Source organism: Furipterus horrens, unplaced genomic scaffold, assembly GCF_987537825.1.
Source record: "Furipterus horrens unplaced genomic scaffold, mFurHor1.1.pri manual_scaffold_1, whole genome shotgun sequence".
NCBI lineage: Eukaryota > Metazoa > Chordata > Mammalia > Chiroptera > Furipteridae > Furipterus > Furipterus horrens.
This window is the reverse complement of record NW_028327171.1, coordinates 174279-194438: the sequence shown is the minus strand read 5'-3', so window position 1 is coordinate 194438 and position 20160 is coordinate 174279. Positions and strand designations below refer to the sequence as shown.

At 53.4% G+C, this 20160-nt stretch overlaps 2 protein-coding genes across 2 annotated transcripts in view; both read left to right on the top strand.

The window, feature by feature from the left end:
- LTN1 (listerin E3 ubiquitin protein ligase 1) overlaps window positions 1-4518 on the top strand; it is a 46527-nt gene extending 42009 nt beyond the window's left edge. Inside the window, exons 27-30 of the mRNA XM_090270923.1 lie at window positions 123-343; window positions 2067-2261; window positions 3419-3586; window positions 4166-4518. Coding sequence (XP_090127049.1) covers window positions 123-343; window positions 2067-2261; window positions 3419-3586; window positions 4166-4228 — 647 coding nt within the window. The 3' untranslated portion in view covers window positions 4229-4518. The remainder of the gene's footprint in view (window positions 1-122; window positions 344-2066; window positions 2262-3418; window positions 3587-4165) is intronic.
- A 2825-nt stretch (window positions 4519-7343) lies between these two features.
- LOC150020468 (scavenger receptor cysteine-rich domain-containing protein SCART1-like) lies at window positions 7344-18778 on the top strand. The gene is given in 15 exon segments (XM_090270913.1): window positions 7344-7392; window positions 8483-8731; window positions 8734-8829; window positions 9359-9661; window positions 10259-10573; window positions 14614-14865; window positions 14868-14918; window positions 15056-15373; window positions 15445-15759; window positions 15835-16149; window positions 16586-16654; window positions 16724-17038; window positions 17559-17702; window positions 18119-18220; window positions 18570-18778. Coding segments are annotated over 15 exon segments (2982 nt in total). The 3' UTR covers window positions 18659-18778.
- Window positions 18779-20160: the final 1382 nt, after the last annotated feature.

Here is a 20160-nt window from a genome sequence, read left to right as displayed (position 1 = left end):
CATGTCTGTTCTGTGAGCGCTAGCGCTCCTGCTGGGAATTGGGGTTTTCCAAGGAAAGGCTTCTGTGGGTCTGCCGTTCCGTGTACAGAACACGCGGAGCTGAAAGTGTGCTCTCTCCACAGCGATGACGACCCTCCCCTACACCGTGCCGCACCTGGCCTGCTCGGTCTATCACATGACCCTGAAGGACCTGCCGGCCATGGTCCGGCTGTGGTGGAACAGCAGCGAGAAGCGCGTGTTCAGCATCGTGGACAGGTTCACGAGCAAGTACGTCAGCGGCGTGCTCTCTTCTCAGGAAATAGCGTCCGTGCAGACCAGCTCTCAGCTGTTCAGCGGCATGACGGTCAGTATCACCGCCAGGCTGCTAGGGAAGTGCTTTTGTTCTCATCTGTTTTAAGATTTATTTGTTTTTAGAGATGGGGGAGGGGAGGGAGAAAGAGGGAGAGAGACGTCAGTGTGTGGTTGCCTCTCCCGCGCCCCCAGCTGGGGACCCGGCCACAACCCAGGCCTGTGCCCTGACTGGGCATCGAACTGGCGACGCTTTGGTTCCCAGGCCGGTGCTCAGTCCGCTGAGCCGCCCCAGCCAGGGCTGGAAAGTGGTTTGAAATGTGGAGTCTGACATGTGTAGCAAGTATCTCCGCGATTGCGGCCACGGGTCGGAACCCGCAGGAGTCGCCTGCTTGATCCTCTGGGCTCGTGTGTCAGCTGCCAGTGTTAACCCGTGGATCGGTGCAGGGTGTGATTGCAGTCACCTCGCATCCGTGAGTTCACGTCACGCGTTTTGCAGTGCCCGTGGGCGCCAGGCCCTGGGTGCCGGCGGTGTGGCCGGGCCGTGCGGCCACAGCCCAGTGAAGGGGTGCAGAGACGCTGGGACCTGGACGGTGGTGTGGGGGGAGGAAGGGTGTCCGCGATCACAGCGGGCGTCCGTAGCTGAGGGGCCGCAGGGGCTTGACGGAGGGAGGGCAGCAGGGGTTTGTCCTGGGGCAGCGTGTGGAAACGCATCTGCTGTCGAGAGGACAGCGGTGAAAGCACGAGGCCTCGAGGGGAGTGTGTGACTTCCCAGAGAGGGTAAGCCGCCAGAGTTCGTGCGGAGGAGGGTCCCCAGGGGAGCGGTCAGCACAGGCCGCTGCTGTGATCAGTGCGGCTGTGTTGGGACGGACCTCGGACAACAGCCTGAGATGCGTGTTGCTGCTTAGCCACCGAAAAGTCTCTCGAGGCCATGATGCGTCCCAGGTGTGGGGTGGGGGTGGGGGACGGCACTGTGAGCGTGGGGCCAGCCCGAGCGGGGCTGTGTCAGTGGGGCCAGGGGCGGGGGGCAGGGAGGGGTGTCCTGGAGATTTGCGCAGACCGGCAGCTGGCGACGAGCTGGGGTGGAGCCGGAGGAGGAGCTCAGGGCGACACTGTGGTCTTTCGCCTGGAAACAGGGAAGTCGGAGGCTGCACTGGTAGTGGGTGGCCCCAGAGCTTTGCATGGACTTTGCGACATTGTGGGAACAGCAGGGCCGGCTGCGAGTGTGTGGGCCGGAAACTCAGCGGGGCCCTGTGGTGGGGAGAGACCTGGGAGATTCCTGAATGCGCACAGCACTTGGTACCCCGGAAGACAAGGGATGTTATAACCCATTCTGTCCTTTGTTCAGAAACTGCTAGTGTTACGGGGTAACCCAATGTAATAAAATACACTTTTACGAGTAGTGTATTTCTTATAACTTCGAATGTCATAAAATCTCTATAAAAACACAGTTGATTCCCTTAGGTGCGCGCGCGTCATCCACGGCTCAGCGGACCCCGGGTGGGAGAGCAGAGGCGGTGTCCAGGGACGGGACCCGTGGGCACGGGACTTGCGCCCACAGTTCTCGTGCAAGGGCCCTGCAGCTGCTCCCCACGGATACTGGGGGACACTGTCTGCCAGATATTTATTATGTGTAGCAGTCAAGCAACGAATGTGTTCACCTGTGTTTTCGTTGAGTGAAATCTTTCGCTGCGAATAGGGCAGCCTGTGGGAATGGTTGGGGAGGGACGGAGGGAGCCGAGAGCAGGGAGAACAAACATGGCCGTCGTGCGTTGCAGGTGAAAGCGCGAGCTGCGACACGAGAGGTGATGGCCACGTACACCATCGAGGACATCGTCATTGAGCTGGCCATTCAGCTGCCGCACAACTACCCGCTGGGCGCCGTCACGGTGGGCAGCGGGCGGCGCGTGGGCGTGGCAGTGCAGCAGTGGCGCAACTGGATGCTGCAGCTGAGCACCTACCTCACCCACCAGGTGCGTGGCCGGCGGCAGGGGCGTCCTGCGGGGACTGGCACCTGCCGGCTGCTTTCACCTCGAAGGCTCCACAGCTCTCTTTTCCTGGTGTTGGAGGAAGATCGTTCTCAGTTCATTGACATTATAGATGATGTGGAAAAACACATGGTGTTAAGGGAGTTGCTTGGTAGGGAGTTCTTTTCTAAGATGCCAGATAGATGAATGTCTCCCAAGGTCCTTCAGCATTTCAGCTCTCCTGTGGTTATAGACATCCCAGTACTGTCAGAGACCTTTGGTTTTTAAACAACCTGTAAGTCTTCTGTAGTTTTGTTTGCACATTTTTTTTAAAATTTTATTTATTTATTTTTAGAGAGAGGGAAAGGGAGGGAGAGAGGGAGAGAGGGAGAGAAATATCAGTGTATGGTTGCCTCTCGTGCGCCCCCAACTGGGAATCGAACCAGTGACCGTTTGGTTCCCCGGCTGGTGCTCAATCCATGGAGCCACACCAGCCAGGGCTGTGTGCGCATTGTGAAAAGTGCACAGTGAAGAAAAATTATTTTAAAATAAATGTACTCGCTGATTTGTAGAGCCATAATGAAGTTGCAGCTGAGAAAATGAGGTGAGTAATCATTTCAGTGAACAGTTAAGAGAAAGTCTAAATGACTGCATTATTCAAAGAGTTCCACCAAGCAACGAGCTGAGACTGTGTAAACCTGAAGTATTGGTCCAGAAGACGTTTTTTCGTGTCCGTCTTTACTGGAGAAAGATTACTGGTTCCTAAAACTTGAGTGGTCAATTTAAAGGTTTTATTTTATTTATTTTTAGAGAGAGGGGAATGGAGAAAGAGAGGGAGAGAAACATCGATGTGTTTGAGAAACATCAATCAGTTGCCTCTCACATGCCCCCACTGGGGACCAGGCCTGCAACCCAGGCAGGCGCCCTGGCTAGGAGTCAAGCTGGTGACCTTTTGGTTCATGGGACGATGCTCAGTCACCAAGCCACAGCAGCCAGGGCTGGGTGGTCATTTTAAAAACCAACATTCATAAAACTTAAAAGATATGACTATAGTGAAACAGATTCTCTTCTCTCCAAATCATACTAAAATTTTTGAAGTTGAATAAAAATAGCTAATTGGTTGTCTTCAGTGTATATTTACTCTTTTTTCTTCTTGTTAACAGAATGGCAGTATTATGGAAGGCTTGGCCTTATGGAAAAACAATGTGGACAAGCGCTTTGAGGGCGTTGAAGATTGCATGATCTGTTTTTCAGTCATTCATGGGTTCAACTATTCTCTTCCCAAAAAAGCCTGTAGAACATGCAAGAAAAAATTCCACTCAGCCTGCTTGGTGAGTCTAAAAAGAAATTAAATTTATTATTTTATGTACATTATATGCCTGTGATAGCTAACTTTGGAAAAGAAAACAGTGAACAATAACCTCAACTGTGATTAATGGGACACACAATAAGATGATTTTTCCTGGTCTGTAGGAGGTAATGGGTAAATTACTAAGAATGGTGGCATCAAAGCCTTTTAATCATCGGGTGTTTCTAACACAGCTCTCAGCACTCAGAACATAGGCGGTCTTGTGAGACCGAGACCATGAAGAGACAAAGCAGTGGGGCTGGGGGCCAGCTGGCATCTGAGCTCACGGCTTTCTGGTGGCATCACATGACGTTCGCGGCTCTGCCCGAGGCCCTCCTTCGTCGTCCGTGCCTTGTGCGCGTGAGCCTCCGTGGGGCGCGTCGTGCCCGGCCTCTGGAGGCAGTGCTGGGTTGCACTGACTTAGAGGTGAATGGAGGAGCCAAAACTTCAGGATTCTCCCGTTTTACTGTATCATTTTAAGATTACTTTAGATGTGGATGTAAAATGACAGCCTTAAAAAGTTGTTCTAACAGTTAAAGCCTGTTGGGTTTTGTTTTTGCAGTACAAATGGTTTACCTCTAGCAACAAATCCACTTGTCCACTCTGTCGTGAGACCTTCCTCTGAGATGTCTTTCCCCCTGGAAGTGACCCTGAAGGGCAGCGGAGGCGGGGCCTGGGCCCCATCCTTCCGTGCCGCCGTGAGGGGCAGCGAGCCCCCTCCCCACAGGACCGGCCCTGGAAAGCCTCGCTGGCCGGTGCGACGTCCGAACAGCGGGCCGCTCACCTTCAGATGGCTTTGTACACGTTTGGGAACCTTTTCTTTGACATGTGAATATTACGTATTTGAGAGAAAATGTTTATATTAATAGTTTAATCTCTTTGTATATTTAAAAATAAAAATGGAAAAACTCTAAATTACAGATTTGGGATTTGTGAAAGCATTGTATTGATCTGTGTTCCAGAACAGTCCACTGAGGCAGATTGAGAGAGATGATTTATGCCTTCCGATATTTTAGGACTTCTTTATTACTTATGACAACAAAATAAGAATTCTAACATTTGTAGATTATTTTAATGATAGAAATGACACCAAGCTATTAATATGGTTTATCTGAAGCTATTTGAAGCCTGCTATGAAACCCTACATGCAAGAGTATGAACTGGACTGGGCGATGCCCCCATTTACTAAAGGTCATGGAGCTGAGAGAGTCCGCTCACGACGCTGGCCCGTGCTGTGGAGGGAGACTTCCCGAGAGTCAGCCAAGTGTGGATTGCAGGATTGTCGGTGAATTCAGTACTCAGAGTGAGACTGAGAGAGAGCAGGATCAGATTGTTTTATTCATGAGGCAGAGTGTAGTTACCCCTCTGTGGACAGGGAGAGAAAAAGATGCGTGGAAAAAAAACACTAAAACGTTTTAAGTGCTGAAGGTGACTTTCCATTTTGTAAGCGAGTTCCACTATTCTTCCTGGCCAAAGTTACATTACACTAGCTTTGAGGGAGCTGGTTTTTCCAGCCAAGTGAAGGATTTTAGTACCAAGTACAATGTAGCAGAACATTGCCTGTGTTTTTTCCCTCAGTGCTGTGCACGTTACCGCCCACTGTCAGTATGCTGTGAATTGCTGTGCCTGGTTTTGGAAGAATTCTGTGGGGATGGAAGTTGGGGGCACATGCCACCAGCAGCAATCCTTTCCTTCTGTTTGACCTGAGGCCAAAGGGGCATTTAAGGCAGGTCTGGTACTCGAACCCTGGGCTCCCGGGTTATCAAGCAGCTACTTATTCCAATGAGCCACACCTGCATGACCGCCTGCTGTATGGCTTAGGGGAACTCTTCAGTGTTACTGAGGGCTGCTGCCGAGTAGTGCACACTGTGTTACTCTGTGTTGCCGTCTTGTGGACAACTTTGGTAATTACAGGTAAGTCCATGTCTACATGTATCCTGTCAGTGGTTGCCTGCAAACTTGGTATTGGTGCTCAGGTAACCACTACAGAACACTGTTTCCAATTACTGGTAGGCAGATCCTCCTTCCCTGGTCGGCAGCTATTGCTGAGCAGGTCTCCATGTTATGGTCGCCAGGTAGTGATTACTGCCTGATTCACTGCTGGATTCCCTCTTACTGTTTTACCACTGTGGTTCTGGGTCGGGGTTTTACGGTCTGGGTTACCGAGTCAAGTTTAACAGGTAATTGGTCACCATTTAAACGGTTACCGATCACCGGTTACCTGTCTATTGATCACCGATTAAGGATCAACGATCATCGATTGCCGGTAACGGCTCGCTGATTATCGATCAACGATTACTAATTACTGCTGAGCAATCACTGATCACAGATCAATGATAACCAGTTGCTAGTTGATTGGCCCTGATTACTACTTGCTAGGTTACTAGATAATGGATTACCGATTACTGGTTAAACGATTAGTAGTTTGCCGGTTACAGATCACTACTTAACCGGTTCCTGGTTACTAGTTTACCGGTTACATGTTACTAGTTAACTGGTTCGGGTTACCTGTTTCCAATTACTAGTTAGCTTGTTGCTGATTACCTGGTTGCTGTCACCTAGTTGCCAGGTCTGGGTTTCCTGGTTTCCTCGTTAGGGTTACCTCGTCATCTAGTTACTGTGATCTCGTTATAGTTTAGTGTTGCCTGGTTACCTGGCTTGTATTGCTTGGTTAGTATTGCCTGGGTGCGTCTCTTTGCTGCCCTCTTGCGGACCTTTCTTAGTACTGCATCTGTCCTGCAGTTGACAGGAAAGCCAGACACCTACTGTTTTCTCTTCACTATAACCTTGTGATCGCTCGTGGATCGACAACCTGTTTGTTACCTTGCTTCTGTAAAGGTTCTCTTCAAGGCTGCAGTGGGACGGAAGTTTGCAGTCACCCCTCTGATGTGATTCTCCTCCCAAATGTTACGCCACTGGCAGGCGTGACTTGTTTGGATCGCGGGCCGCCAGCGCTGGAAGAGCATGCTTCGCCGAGGCTTGGCACAGCTATCACTTAGTTTTCTGCGCCGCTTTGGGGTCAGGCGCCTTCGACATTAATTTCCGTGCATTTCATCTCGCTCGGCATGCTGCGCTGGATTATGCTCGTGCACGCCACTCTCCTTCTTCTCACAGGTCCCTGTTTGCTCGCTGGCTGTGCAGAGGATGGGAGTGGAAGGGGTAGGGACAATATCATCCTTCTGTGCCCGCTTCTTGTGAAGTGCTCCCCGGTGTGCATGTGGCCGTGGCTCGGTGTCTGGCATCCTCAGGAACTGAGTCTGTGGCCCTACGGTCTGACCAGCGGGGTCCACGGCACTGTCAGTGACATGAAGAGATGCACTACGGCTGACATTACGTTGTGGAGAGGAGTGGACGAAGCTAGCATCTTTCTAGAGGAGAAGCCGCAGTGTGCCACAGCCAGAAGAGGCTGCTCCAAATTTCTGACGTACTTTACATCTCGGAACTTTATGATTCGCTGTGCCGGTCGTTGCCTTCTATGATTTCTACTTCAGCGTTGCGGGACAGATTGCCACACGTGCATGGATGAGAAGGAAAACTCCTGTAGCCACATTCTGTTGTTAGAGACTGCCTAAGGATGGTCCCTGACACATTGCTTCAAGTCTGTACGCTGCTTACCTACTGCTCTCACCCAGGGATGAGGGGGTCCTTCTGCAGAGCGCAAGGTGTTCCGGAAGTTTGCGTGAAGAGGCCCGATTCCGCACAGGGACTTTGCCCACTCCCAGCGGTTTCCCAATCCCGGGATGAGCTACATTGGACTCTACCATGCATCCCGGCTCACCGTTTGCTACGGTATGGACTCACCTTCTGAAGGGCTGCTTTCCTGTTGTGGTCCTCTTGTGGAATTCCAGCTTCCTGTAGGTGGCCTGAATGCCAGCGTCCTCTGGCACTGTTGTTTCTGTTTACAGTTACCGATCAGGGTCCGGTAGTTCCTGGTTCCTGCTTCTGCCCTTGACGTGCACTGCTGATTGTTAGGGATGGGTGCTTGGTTGGTTGCGGTTGCGTCCTCTCATGGTTGCTGTCTGTCTGCTTATCACCACATGGACACCCTATCGCAGGTATCGTTGCATCCGGGTGCCGATTTCCTGATGCACCAACTTCGGTGAGTCTAAAGGCCACCAGTGCACTGTAACCTTGTCACCGTTGGATAACGATGTTCAGCACGTTACCTCCGGACTGCTCCTGAGATACCTGCTGCCGGTTTCTCAGTTACCTGATACTCTTAGGCTCGACACTTGTCCTGTGTGTGCTTGCCAGGTATCGGTTCTCAGTTCTCCATGTATCTGTTACCAGTTACTGCAAGAGTGGTTATGGGGACACATTTTCCCCGTCACACTGATGTGATGTCCCAGTCCTTGAGAGTTGGGGTGTGAACTGCCACTTCCCTGTCTTTTGCCATGAGGCTACAAGAGTGCTTTCCTCCGCTTTCCTGCCTAACACTTCTGTCGGCTGCCTTACTTCCCTCGGTGTCCTGCTTGTCACTGTCCTTTGTCAATATGTTACAGAACCCCTGGGCTGCTCCAATTGAAAACAAACCCACGGGGTCTTTAGTTAGGGGTCCGATTGCCCGTCGCCAGAATTACAACTCTTAGTACTTTAGTTGAGTGAAAAGAAAATTGTTTATTTAACAGTTACACATATCCTCGCCTCCCCCCTACCAAACCTGGCCAGTTTTAGGAAGGTCAGAAACACCGTCTCCTTAATTCCCAAACACAGTTCAGCTTTACCAGCGGCTGCCAATCATTCAGTCTGATCTGGGAGGCCCTTTCTGTGCTGCGGTGCCCTTCAGCTCTCAATACAAAACCACCATGATTGAAAATTCTGGACAAAACTTCTTGGGCACATCTTTGCCATGAGCGCCCTCCTCGTGTTCTTGCCGAAGGCCCCGCTGCGCAGCCGGAGCCGGAGCCGGAGCTGAAGTCGGTGGCTCTGCTGAGAGGCGGGAGCACCTGCGAAGGCCTGGTGCGCGTGCAGCTGGGCGGGCAGCGCGGCGCGGTGTGCGGGGACCGCTGGGGCCTGCGAGAGGCCGAGGTCGTGTGCCGGCAGCTGGGCTGCGGCGGCGCCCACGTCGCGCCCACGTATGTCGTGTGGCCCCAGGAGCAGCACCAGTCCGTGCTGCAGGGCGTGCAGTGCGGGGCACGGAGGCCTCGCTCTGGGACTGCGCCCGCGGAACGTGGACGCCGCTGGGGGCCTGCGTGTGCGAGTGCGTCAGCGCCGCCCACTGCTTAGGTATGCGCCCTGGGAGATGGCGGCGAGCCCAAGGGAGCCCCCAGGGGGAAGCCTCGGACAGCGGGACTGTGGCGCTCACACCCCATGGCTGTGCTATGGCCCCACAATAGCGGAGGTGGGTGGCACGGAAGGGGAGCGCCTGCGCTTTCGCTACACGGGTCGCACACGCCAGGCAGTCTTTTCTGGGTTCCGTTGGCTCCTCCGCCAAATGGTCAGGCAATGAGCCCATGGGTGACGCACGACCTTCTGAAGTGAAGGGACCCTGTCTTCCTCTCCCACGGCCCTTCTGCTCCGGCTTGGGCTCCGCGTGGGCAGAAGCCCAGTGCTTAGCGTTCATTCCTGCATCCACTCCTGGAGGCCTTCTGGGTGGGACTGGGCAGTGGGGATGGGATGCAGTAGACAAACCGTGGGCTCTACACCCCAAAAAGCCAACCTCTCAATCTGGGAGCCACTGTGTGCGGAGTGGGGTGCAAGCCCTAGACCAGCAGGGCTCAGGTGAACAGCAGGGCGGGCCCTGTGCTGCCCGCAGGTGGGAACCTGGGGAGAGCGGCCCTCAGCGGAGGAGGCAGCCCCTGTGCAGGGACCTTTGAGACCAGATTGAGTCAAAGCTCTGTCCTGAGGTGTGGCTTGTACATGGAGGAGGCAAGTGTCTTCTGCAGGAGTCTGGGGTGTGGCTCAGCCCTCCACGTGTCTGGACCCCACCTTTCGGGGGGCTCCAAGGGCCAGGGACCTAAGGTCGTGACCTGCAAGGGGACAGAGTCCAGCATCTTCAACTGCTGGTTCAACCTGAACTTTCTGGACCTTCTGACAGATGCCCAGGTCGTGTGTTCAGGTACGGACACCCCGCCTCTGAGAGGGAGGCGTCCTCTCACAGCTGTGCCGGGGACTGAAGGGGCCGTCCACTGCCTGGAGGAGAGGCGAAGGAGTCTGTCCACCCTCTGCCCACCAGCCTGCATCTTGCCCCGGGAGGGACAGCAACTTGGAGCCTCCTGGTGGCCCAGTAGCCTGGGACATGGCCCCCTCCCGTGTCAGATGCGGCACAGGCTCTGACCACGTGGTCTTTTAGAAACTGAAGTGCTGGCCAGAAATGCAGTTCAAGTGGGGACAGGGATAACACCGAGTTGGGGACCCTGGGCCCTTGGGGTGCAGGGCCGACAGGGAGGGGAATGAGTGTTTGCTGTAGACTCTTGAGTGAGTTGCCCAGGGATCCAGGGATGGGAAGGTCATCCTAGCCTGCAGGTCCCCAGGAATCCAGTGCCCACCTCGAGGTCCCTAGGGGCTGTGCCAGACCTGGTGGTCCTGGTCCTCCTGTCCCTCCTCCAGTCCCATGGGACTGACGGGTGGGTGGCACAAATGGGTCACTTTGCCAGTGGCGTGCAGATCTTGTGCCAGCCCCTGAGGGGCTGTTTCAGTCCAGTGTCTCCCCCAGGACACATCGAGGCCCGGCTGGTGGGTGACGAGCACCCCTGTGCTGGGCGCCTGGAGGTGAGGCGTGGTCTGACCTGGGGCACCATCTGCGATGATGACCTGGACGAGGCCACGGCCCACGTGGTGTGTCGGGAGCTGCAGTGCGGCTCGGCAGTGTCCACGCCCCAGGGCGCCCACTTTGGCCAGGGCTCTGGGCCCGTGTGGACGGAGGCCTTCCGCTGTGTGGGCAACGAGAACCTGCTGTTCCACTGCCCGCGGGGGCTCAGGCGCCAGTGTGGGCACAGCCGGGATGCTGGGCTCAGGTGCTCAGGGGAAAGTAAGTGTTTATGTGACTATAAAGCAAATTGTTCTCTTAATTTCCTTTTTAAAAATATATGTTTTATTGATTATGCTATTACAGTTGTCCCAATATTTCTCTGTCTCTTCATCTTGACAGGTTCCTGTGTTTGTTTGCCCCTCTGTCTTAGGTAGAGCTGTTGCACCTGTTACATTGTAAGGGGCAGAGCCTTAGGGATTCATCAGTACAGGGCAGTCAGTTTCACCACGTTGTGGCGCTGTGTGGGGGAGGGGTCTGAGAGGGAACAATGCCACCTGCTTAGCACTCGCCCCCCTCTCCAGGCACTTCTCCCACTTCCGTATGGGACTGGAGCCTCTCCAGCTATTGCTCTGGCTGTTGTTCCCAGAGTGAGTGGATCTGCAGACATTCCAGGACCATGGGGGCCCTTAAAACAAGCTGAGAGACCGGCAGTCTCCCCCTCCACCCCAACCCCCACTGGCCTGCACAGTCAGAAGCAATGAAGCTCCATTTTCCCATGCGCTGGGACCGTGAACTGCTCCACCCAGCCCGGCACTGGGGTAGCTTCACAGGTGTCCCTCCTAACTCTTTAAAGTGTGTAACTGTGCTTTCTGCCAGGCCACTGCTGCCACCGCTGCCCCTGCTGCCACTACAGCTGCCACCACCACACCATGCTCTCTCCACCCCAGCTCTGCCCCTCCCTCCCATCTGGATGAGTATTTTTCCTTTATATCTTTGTTTGTTGGACTGCCATGCAGCTCAATTTTCTGAAACTTCTGGTTATCTCTAGTTTTGAGGTAGTTGTATTCCTTCTTAGTTGTGGAGGGAGATGCAGTGTGTCTGTCTAGGGCTCCATTTTGGCCAAAAGTCCTAGTCACCAGTGTTTTGAACTCTGCATCTGATAGGTTGGTTATCGCCATTACATTAGCTCTTTTCCTGGAGTTTTGTTCTGTTCTTTCATTTGGGCTGTGTTTCTTTGTTTCTTCATTTTGGCAGCCCTCCTGTCGTTGTTCCTGTGTATTAGGTAGAACTGCTTTGACTCCCTGTCTTAGTAGCGTGGCCTGTTGTAGAAAAGTGCACCTCTTAAGTTGTATGGGGCGGAGCCTTAGGTAATCGCCAGAGTGGGGCAGCCTGTGTCACCGCTCTGGCTCTGTGTGGGGCAGGGCTCGCAGAGGGGATAATGCTGCTACCTGGCTGCTGGAATTTTGCCCGGGAGGAAGCTGTATCCCCAATTGCACTTCACTTTCTTTCCATTTGCCACCGATGCCCTTCCAGCTGATGCCCTGGTGCTGGATCCCAGAGGGAGTGGGTTTGCGTGAGACCTAAGTCTGTTTTGAGCGCTTTAAGAGGATGCAGTTTCCTCCACTGTCCCAACCCCCACTGGTTTCTACAGCCAGAAGTTACGGGGCCTTATCTTGCTGGTGTTGGGACTCTGAGCTGGGGCTGGGATTCCTCGATCCCGAGGTCTCCCTCCCACTTTTCATTCACCATACCTGTTCCTGTTTCCACACCTCTCACCCGTCTGGGTAAGTGTGGCTTCTTTAAATCCTTGGTTGTCGGACTTCCACACAATTTTCTGACAGTTCTGGATGAAATTTGTTTTGTAGTCTAGTTGTGTTTTTGAAGATAGCATATTATTGGACTAAGTTTTAAAAAATTCATTCTCTTACCCTCTGCCTTTTTATTAGACAGTTTAATTCTTTTACTTTTAAAGTAATAGTGAAGGAATATTTCCTTCTGTCATTTTGCTATTTGTTTTCTATATGTCATGTATTGTCCTCAGTTCCTCTATTACTTCCCATTCTTGTGTGCTTAATTGACTTCTGTAGTGTACCAGTTTGATTTCCTTATCATGTGTGGGGGGGTATATTTTAAAGTTTTTTTCTCTAGTGGCTAACCTGGCAATTATAACTAATACCTTAAATTTTTAAAACTCTATTTGGAATTAAAGCCAACTTAGCTTTAATGGTACATACAATTTCTGGTCCTATACTTTTATGGTCATAAGTTACATCTTTATACATTGTGTGTCCACTAGCATAGATCTATAATTATTGTGTTTTGCATTTGTTTTTTGAGTCATATAGAAAAAATAGAGAGTAACAAACCCAAAATACAATAATGCCGGCTTGTGTTTTTCTATGCAATTACTTTTATCAGTGTTCTTTATTTAGTTATGTGGCTTTGCTTATTGTCTCTGTCCCTTCATTTCAGCCTGAAGTACTCCCTTCAGCATTTCCTCTAGGACAGTCTACTACCAGTGAATCTCCCCAGCTCTGTTTTAATTTTCCCTTCATTTTTGAAGACTAGCTGTGCTGGATGTATAAATTGGGGTAACGTTTTTGTCTCTCACGCTTTAGCTATGTCATCTTGCTGCCTCGTGGTTTCCATGGTTTCTGATGAGAAATCAGCTGTTCAGCTGTTGAGGGTCATTGTACCTGTCAAGTTACTTTTCCTTTGCTGCTCTCGGGGCTCTCTTTGTATTTGGTGTTTTGACAGTTTGATTGTAATGTGTCTCAGGGAAGATCTTCTCGAGTATTGTTTACTTAGAGTTTGTTGAGCTTCTTAATGTTTAGATTCATGTCTTTTATGAAACCCAGAGAAATGTTTCCATTATTTCTTCAAATATTTTCTCTACCACTTTTTCTCTCCTCTCTTTATAGCACTCTTTCTAGGGCTACATGTGTATGTTGGTACTCTTGATGGTGCTCCACTGGTTTTTTTTCTTTCTTTCTTTTTTTTTTTTTTTTTTTTTTTTTGAGTCTATTCACTTTCTCTCATCCTTGTTTTTCTGCATTACAGACTGGATCATCCCAAAGAGCTTATCTTCATGTTCATTGGTTCTTTCTTTGCCCTGCTCAAACCTTCTGTTAGCCCACCTACTCATTTTTTCAGTTCCATTATTGTACTTTTAAGTTCAAGAAATTCTCTTTAGTTCCTTTAAAAATAATTTATATCTCTTTATTGCAATTCCCTATGTGACAAGATATTATTAGACTGGTTTTCTTCAGCTCTCTGTGCATATTTGAGACACTGATTTGAGGTGTTTCTCTAGTAAGTATAATGACTAGGTGTCCTCAGGGGCAGTTTCTGTTTATTTTCATGTGAATGTGTCATACTTTCTTGATACTTTGCATGTATCTTATATTTTGTTGAGAACCAGACATTGTTCAATTATTACAATACGGCTTCTCTGAAAACCAGGTTCTCTCCCCACCCCAGGATCTGCTGTTGCTAATTCTTGTGGGCTACAGCTGTTTTTCTAGCGACTTTTCCCAACTCCTTTTTGTAAAGACTATTCTTTCTCATTTGTGACCAGTAGGTCTCTTGTTTGCTATCTTTGTAGTGAGACGGAAATTTACCAGAGATTTTTTTAAATGCTTGCAGCCAACAATGAACAAACCCTGAAAGTCTTTTGGTCTTTGCATATCAGCTCTTTGTTGGAGAATCCCTTCAGGTGGAGGAGGCCATTGTCCACCTCTGCCTAGTGCTCACTTCTTGCGTGGCAGAGCCAAATTGCCAACCTCCTGCTTCATTAAGTGTTTCTCAGGTGTAAGTTTTTGAGTAGATACTAGAGTTCCAAAACAGTTTTAGAAGCCTCAATATTATTTAGAGGAGAGATGGAGTGTGGGGGTTCCCTCCTCTACCATGTCTCAGGCATTCCTGCCCTATTGCAGGGCAGGGGGTATGTTGAGGCTCACTGATCAGGGGCTGGAGAGACAGGCCATGAGGAGTGGCTCCGCAGAGGAGCAGAGCTCGCTTCCTGCTGCATGAAGATGACATTCCACTCCACTTCTCATTCTGGCTCCTTGTTTTTGCTTACAGTTGAGATTACCAAAGAAGCTGATTTTGCCTGTTTTCCCCAGCTTAACCGTTACTGTAGTGTAGGGGTGCACTTCGATATTCTGTATCTGTAATTTACGATATCATTCCTCAAAGATGTTGACTTGCTCTCGGTGTGTCCATCCAAGTGCGGGAGTGGGCTGCTTGACAACACTCACTTTAAGGATGGGGTCTGCAGGGTCCGGGAGCAATGCTGATGCCCCCTCCCCCCACCCCAGGGTTCCGGCTGGTCAACGGCAGCAGCTGCTGTGAGGGGCGCGTGGAGTTTCAGGTTCAGGGGGCCTGGGCACCCCTCTGTGCCACCCACTGGGACTTAGCAGATGCCACCGTCCTCTGCCACCAGCTCAACTGTGGTGGCGCTGTGGCCACACCTGGAGGAGGCCACTTCGGGCACGGGGACGCTCCCATCTGACCCGACAGGTTTCACTGTGTTGGGACGGAGCCCTATTTGTGGAATTGCCCAGTGAGCACCCGGGGGCCCCCGCCTGTGCCCTGGGGAACTCGGCCGCTGTGGTCTGCTCAGGTGGGTCAGCAAGAAGGGTGGCCCGGGGGGCTGAGGGCGATGGGCCCTGAGAAGGCGGCGGTCCTCGCCCCGTCACAGGCCCAGGGTCCCTCCCGCTCACACCCTGCTTGCTCCTGTCACCGGCCGCCTCTCCCCAGGTCTCCCTCACGCCCTGCGACTGCTGGACGGCCAGAGCCGCTGTGACGGCCGCGTGGAGGTGGCCCTGGACGGCGTGTGGGGCCGCGTCCTGGACGACACGTGGGACCTGCACGGCGCGGGTGTCGCGTGCCGGCAGCTGGGGTGCGGAGAGGCCGAGCGAGCCTATGACGCGCCTCCGCCAGCGCGTGGGGCCGGCAGGGTGGGGCTGAGCCGCGTGCGCTGCCTGGGCAACGAGACCCGCCTGAGCCCGTGCAACGTGTCTGCGTCCCTGCTGGAGCCTGCGGGGGCTTCGAGGGACGTGGGCGTCGTGTGCTCTGGTGAGTGAGGACCCCGCGCCTCCCTCTATCCACGCGGTGGGCCGGTCCGCGCTGACGCGGTCTCTCCGCAGGGAGCCTCCGGGTGCGGCTGGCGGCGGGGCCCGGCCGCTGTGCGGGGCGCGTGGAGGTGCTGCACGGCGGCACGTGGGGCACCGTGTGCGATGGCGGCTGGGACCTGCGGGACGCGCACGTGGTCTGCCGGCAGCTGGGCTGTGGTCGCGCCCTCAGCGCCCTGGGGGCCGCTCCCTTCGGGGCCGGGGCCGGACGCATCTGGCTGGACGAGCTGGGCTGCGAGGGCCGTGAGGCTGCGCTGTGGCAGTGCCCGTCGCGGGGCTGGGGCCGGCACGACTGTGGGCACAAGGAGGACGCCGGCGCCTTCTGCTCCGGTGGGTGCAGCGGCCGCGACCTGCCAGCTCAGGACGGCGATGGAGCGGCTTCGCTGACCGCGTCTCCCTCCGCAGGGCTCACAGGTCTGAGGCTGCAGGATAGCAGCCAGCGCTGCGCCGGGCGCCTGGAAGTTCTCTACAACGGGACCTGGGGCGGTGTCTGCCGGAGCCTGAGCCCCGCCTCTCGGGGAGTCCTGTGCGCGCAGCTGGGCTGTGGGCCCCAGGGGCAGCTCCACGTTGGGGCCGGGACTCGCAAGGCCCCCGGGGCCCTGTGGGTGACCTCCATTCAGTGCCGGGACAGGCACGATAGGTCCCTCTGGCAGTGCCCGTCAGCGCCCTGGGACCAGCATTCTTGCTCCGGCCAGGAGGAAGCCTGGATCGTGTGTGCAGGTGAGGGGGGCTGGGTGTGTGTTGGGGTCTCTGAGGGCCGTGCCCCAGGGCTCCCCCACAGGGACTCATTGCAGAGATCACGGTTCTGAGGATGAAACTGCCGCCTTCACTTCACCGTACAATCCCGCGGTTTGCTGGTCTGAAGGTCTGCGCTGACGTGGGTCATCAGGAGTCTTCTCAGAACCCCCACCCCCCGCAGTGAGGACAGCAGCAGCCCTGGTCCCCGCAGGCTTCCCGGAGGCAGACGTCAGCTCGGGGATGCACGGGGCAGTGTGTGCTGCCCGAGCCTGGGAGTTGCCTGTGGCTGAATGCGCAGGCGTTTTCCCTCCTTAAGCAGAAATTCCTGGTGGTGGGAAGAGAAAAGGGAAAACGTGTTCCACAGAATTTGAGGTTGCTAACCTTGCAAATACCCGACGCGTCCTAATTCCCTACACAGGAGAGGCAGGAGGAACTCTACAGGACCTCGGGGAGACCCTCAACTGCTCAGCCAGTCAGACCTGCCCAGGTGTGTGCCTGTCCCCCGTCCCCGTGCGGCCTGCCCTGTGCCTGCTGATCCGGGCCCTTGTGTTTGCAGAGGACGGTGCGGTGCGCGTGCGCGGGGGCGAGGACCGCTGCTCCGGCCGCGTGGAGCTGTGGCACGCCGGCTCCTGGGGCACCGTGTGCGACGACTCCTGGGACCTGGCGGACGCGGAGGTCGTGTGCCGCCAACTGGGCTGTGGCGGGGCCGTGAGCGCCCTGGCGGGGGCCGCCTTTGGCCCAGGCTCAGGGCCCGTGTGGCTGGACGAGGTGGGCTGCCGGGGCAGCGAGGCGTCCCTGCAGGGCTGTGCGACGGGGCCGTGGGGACGCGCGGACTGCGGGCACAAGGAGGACGCCGGCGTGCGCTGCTCCCGTGAGTGGGTGGGTCTGTGCCAGGCGGTGGGAAGGCTCCTCCTGCAGTCTGTTGTGATAAGCTGCTTCCTCGTGGTTTCCATGAAAGGTTTGGGGACCTCTCATGTGTTTTCCCCTCAATCCATGTTCGCTGCTGAGGAGGGGGTCACCTCTAGGCTCTGCACCTCGTTCTGCGTGCGGAGGCCAGAAACGACCGTAGGCACAATTCTCGCAGTGTCCTTGCCTGGGTCTTTCACGGAGTGGGAGTAGCTCCCTGTGCGTCACCATCACCGGATGGGGCTGCTCAGGAGCCTCTGTTTTGGGAGCACGATAGTCACTGTTTTACCAAAAGGGGGGGAAACAGCCCATGAAAGCAGAAACCTTGAGCCCTCACCAGGGATTTTGGAGTGCTTTACCCAGCAGGACCCAGTGGATGCTCCCCACACCCCTGAATCCCCATGGTGGCCTGTGAGGATGAAGGTGTGGGCCCTGGGGGCCACCTTTTCTCACGGAGGCTGCATTCAGGGTCTTTCCTTCCGCAGAGCCTGGCGCCCACCCCCTGCCAGCCCCAGATGCCTGCTGGGTGCTCAGGGCTGTGGGCACCGTGCTGGGGTTGCTGCTTGGCCTCCTCCTGGGCCTCCTGGTCCTGCGGGTTCTGCTCCGACTGACACGTGCCAAGCGCAAAGGTATGAACACCCACTCAGGTCTTACAGCCCACGTGGGAGAGACCAGCAGATACTCAAAACTGGTGTTGGAGTCCTCACATGGTTTTGCTTACAGTGAGTGGCCTTTTACTGGCCAAACACAGAGGCTTAGACATTGGTTGGCCTCGTGTCCCTGGGCCTCTGAGCTGAACCACCTGGACACCATGCTGAGGCTCACTGGGCAGCAGCACCAGGCTCGCCTGATGGCGAGGGGACGGGGGTGCATGGAGGGCCCAGGACCCATCACTGCGGCCTTCCAGGCCCTGACCGGAGCCTTCTGCCTTTCTGCTGCCTGAGTGGGGTCCCGCCTGGAATTCCTGTCCCACTCGTCCCTCCCTCCCCTGCCATGGACACGTCCATACCCAGGGTCTGTGTGACCCTGCTCAACTCTCCCTCAGGTCTGGGAAGTTCTGAAGTGTCTCCTGGAGAGCCCACATATGACGCCGTCGGGGAACTGCCTTTCGAGGGCCTCTATGAGGAAATTGTAGAGAAGCCACAGGGTGAGGAGGACAGGGTGTAGGCAGGGTGGCCGGGGCAGGTATGTCTGTACTCCCAGCTCAGGAGGCCAGGTGCGGCGGGTCCAGCAGGTGGGAACCTCAGCGTGTACGGGGGGTCCTTGTGCTTCTGATGGACGGCAGCTGGCGGGCGAGAGTGATGGAACCAGCCTTGTGCTGTGTTGGGTGACTGAGGAGCCCCAATATCCAGGTGCTTTGAAATTTGTCAAGTGTCTTCGATGACATTACTGTGCTTTTGGACCAAGAGGGAAATCAGTCGGCCAGACCACTTATGATGAGCCAGACGTGGCTTCAGGGCAGTGTGGTGACAAGGTGTCTCATGCACCTGTTTCAGATGGGGCAGCGAGCCTCACGGAGGGACATTCTGTGCCCGAGGAGGGTTATGACGAGGCTGCATTTCCTCTGGAGGAGATGACACTGTAAAGACCGTGGGACAGACTCATCGGCAGAGTATCAAAATCACAGTCCTTCGTTCTCCTTTGCAACTTGGTTGGATACAGAACACACAGGAGCGTTTCGGTGCCATCCCTGTCCCCACCCCACCCCACCTCCGCTGGGAGATGCAGGCTCCCCGTGCACCACGACACACACACCGCTGTGTATAGAAACCCATGGTTATGTTTCCCGTTTCTTCAGAAACGTAACTGGCGATGTCTTCAGGTCCGACACTGAGGGCTGTGTCACTGGGCAGGTATCTGCTTTCTTTTTCCCTTGTGAATTCCTCTTAATTGAATCCAAAGAATTCTGTACATTTTCTCCACTCATGTAATGTATATACTGTCATCTGTGAATAGTGTCAGATGTACCCATGCCCTCACTTTATACTTTTAATCTTTCTTTTTCTTGCCTGATTTCCGGGGCCAGGCCGCACAGTGGCCTCAGACAGGGCTCCCGGTTTCCTCTCACCATTACATACAGTATTTCCTGTTTTTGTAAATGCCATGTATCAGAGTAAGTGGTATCAGTCTATTACTAATTTTCTAAGGGTTTTAGGTTTTATCATGAAGTGTTGACTTTAATCAATAGCTTTTCTACATCTATTAAGATGATATATGATTTCCTTCCTGCATGGTCAATATGGTGAGATGCATTGACTCCTCTTTTTAATTAAAAATTGTTTTATTCTATCTTTATTGTAATTGTTTTTCCATTACCATTTGGTCCCCTTACACCCCTCTTCCCCAGCAATCACCACACGGTTGTCCGTCTCCATCATTGATTGACTTTCAAATGTTAAACCAACTTTGGGTTAAACAAACTAAACTTTGTCATGACGTATTATTGTTTTTTATATATCACAGGAATCAGTGTGACACTTCATTAGATCAGTATTTAGAAGAGAGTTTGATGTTTAATTTTCTTTTTTCTTTTCCGTTTCATTTTTTGGTATGAGGATCATTTAGATCTAAGAAAAATTAAGAACTTTTCTTTTTTAAAGAGATAACTGCAAAAAGTTGTTGGCATTGGTTTCATTTCTTCTTTAAATGGTCGGGAGAACTTGACAGTGGCGCCATCAGGACCTGAAGCTTTCTTTCTTTTTTCTTAAAAAAGATTTTATTTATTTATTTTTATAGAGAGGGAAATAGAGGGATAAAGATGGGGAAACATCAATGTGTGGCTGCCTCTCACGCGCCCCCACCTGGGGACCTGGCCCACAACCCAGGCCTGTGCCCGACTGGGAATCGAACAGGCGACCCTTTGGTTCTCAGGCCGGTGCTCAGTCCACTGAGCCACACCAGCCAGGGCTGAAGATTTCTTTAGGGAGAATTTTTTTTCAAATTCCATTTTTTAAATTGGGGTATTCAGGTTTTCTGTTTCTGCTTAGATCTGGTTTAAGTTCTTACTTATTTATTTTTTTGGTTTTTCAATTACAGTTGTCCCATTTTCCCCCCATTGCTCCCCCCCAGCCCACCCCCTCTCCCGCA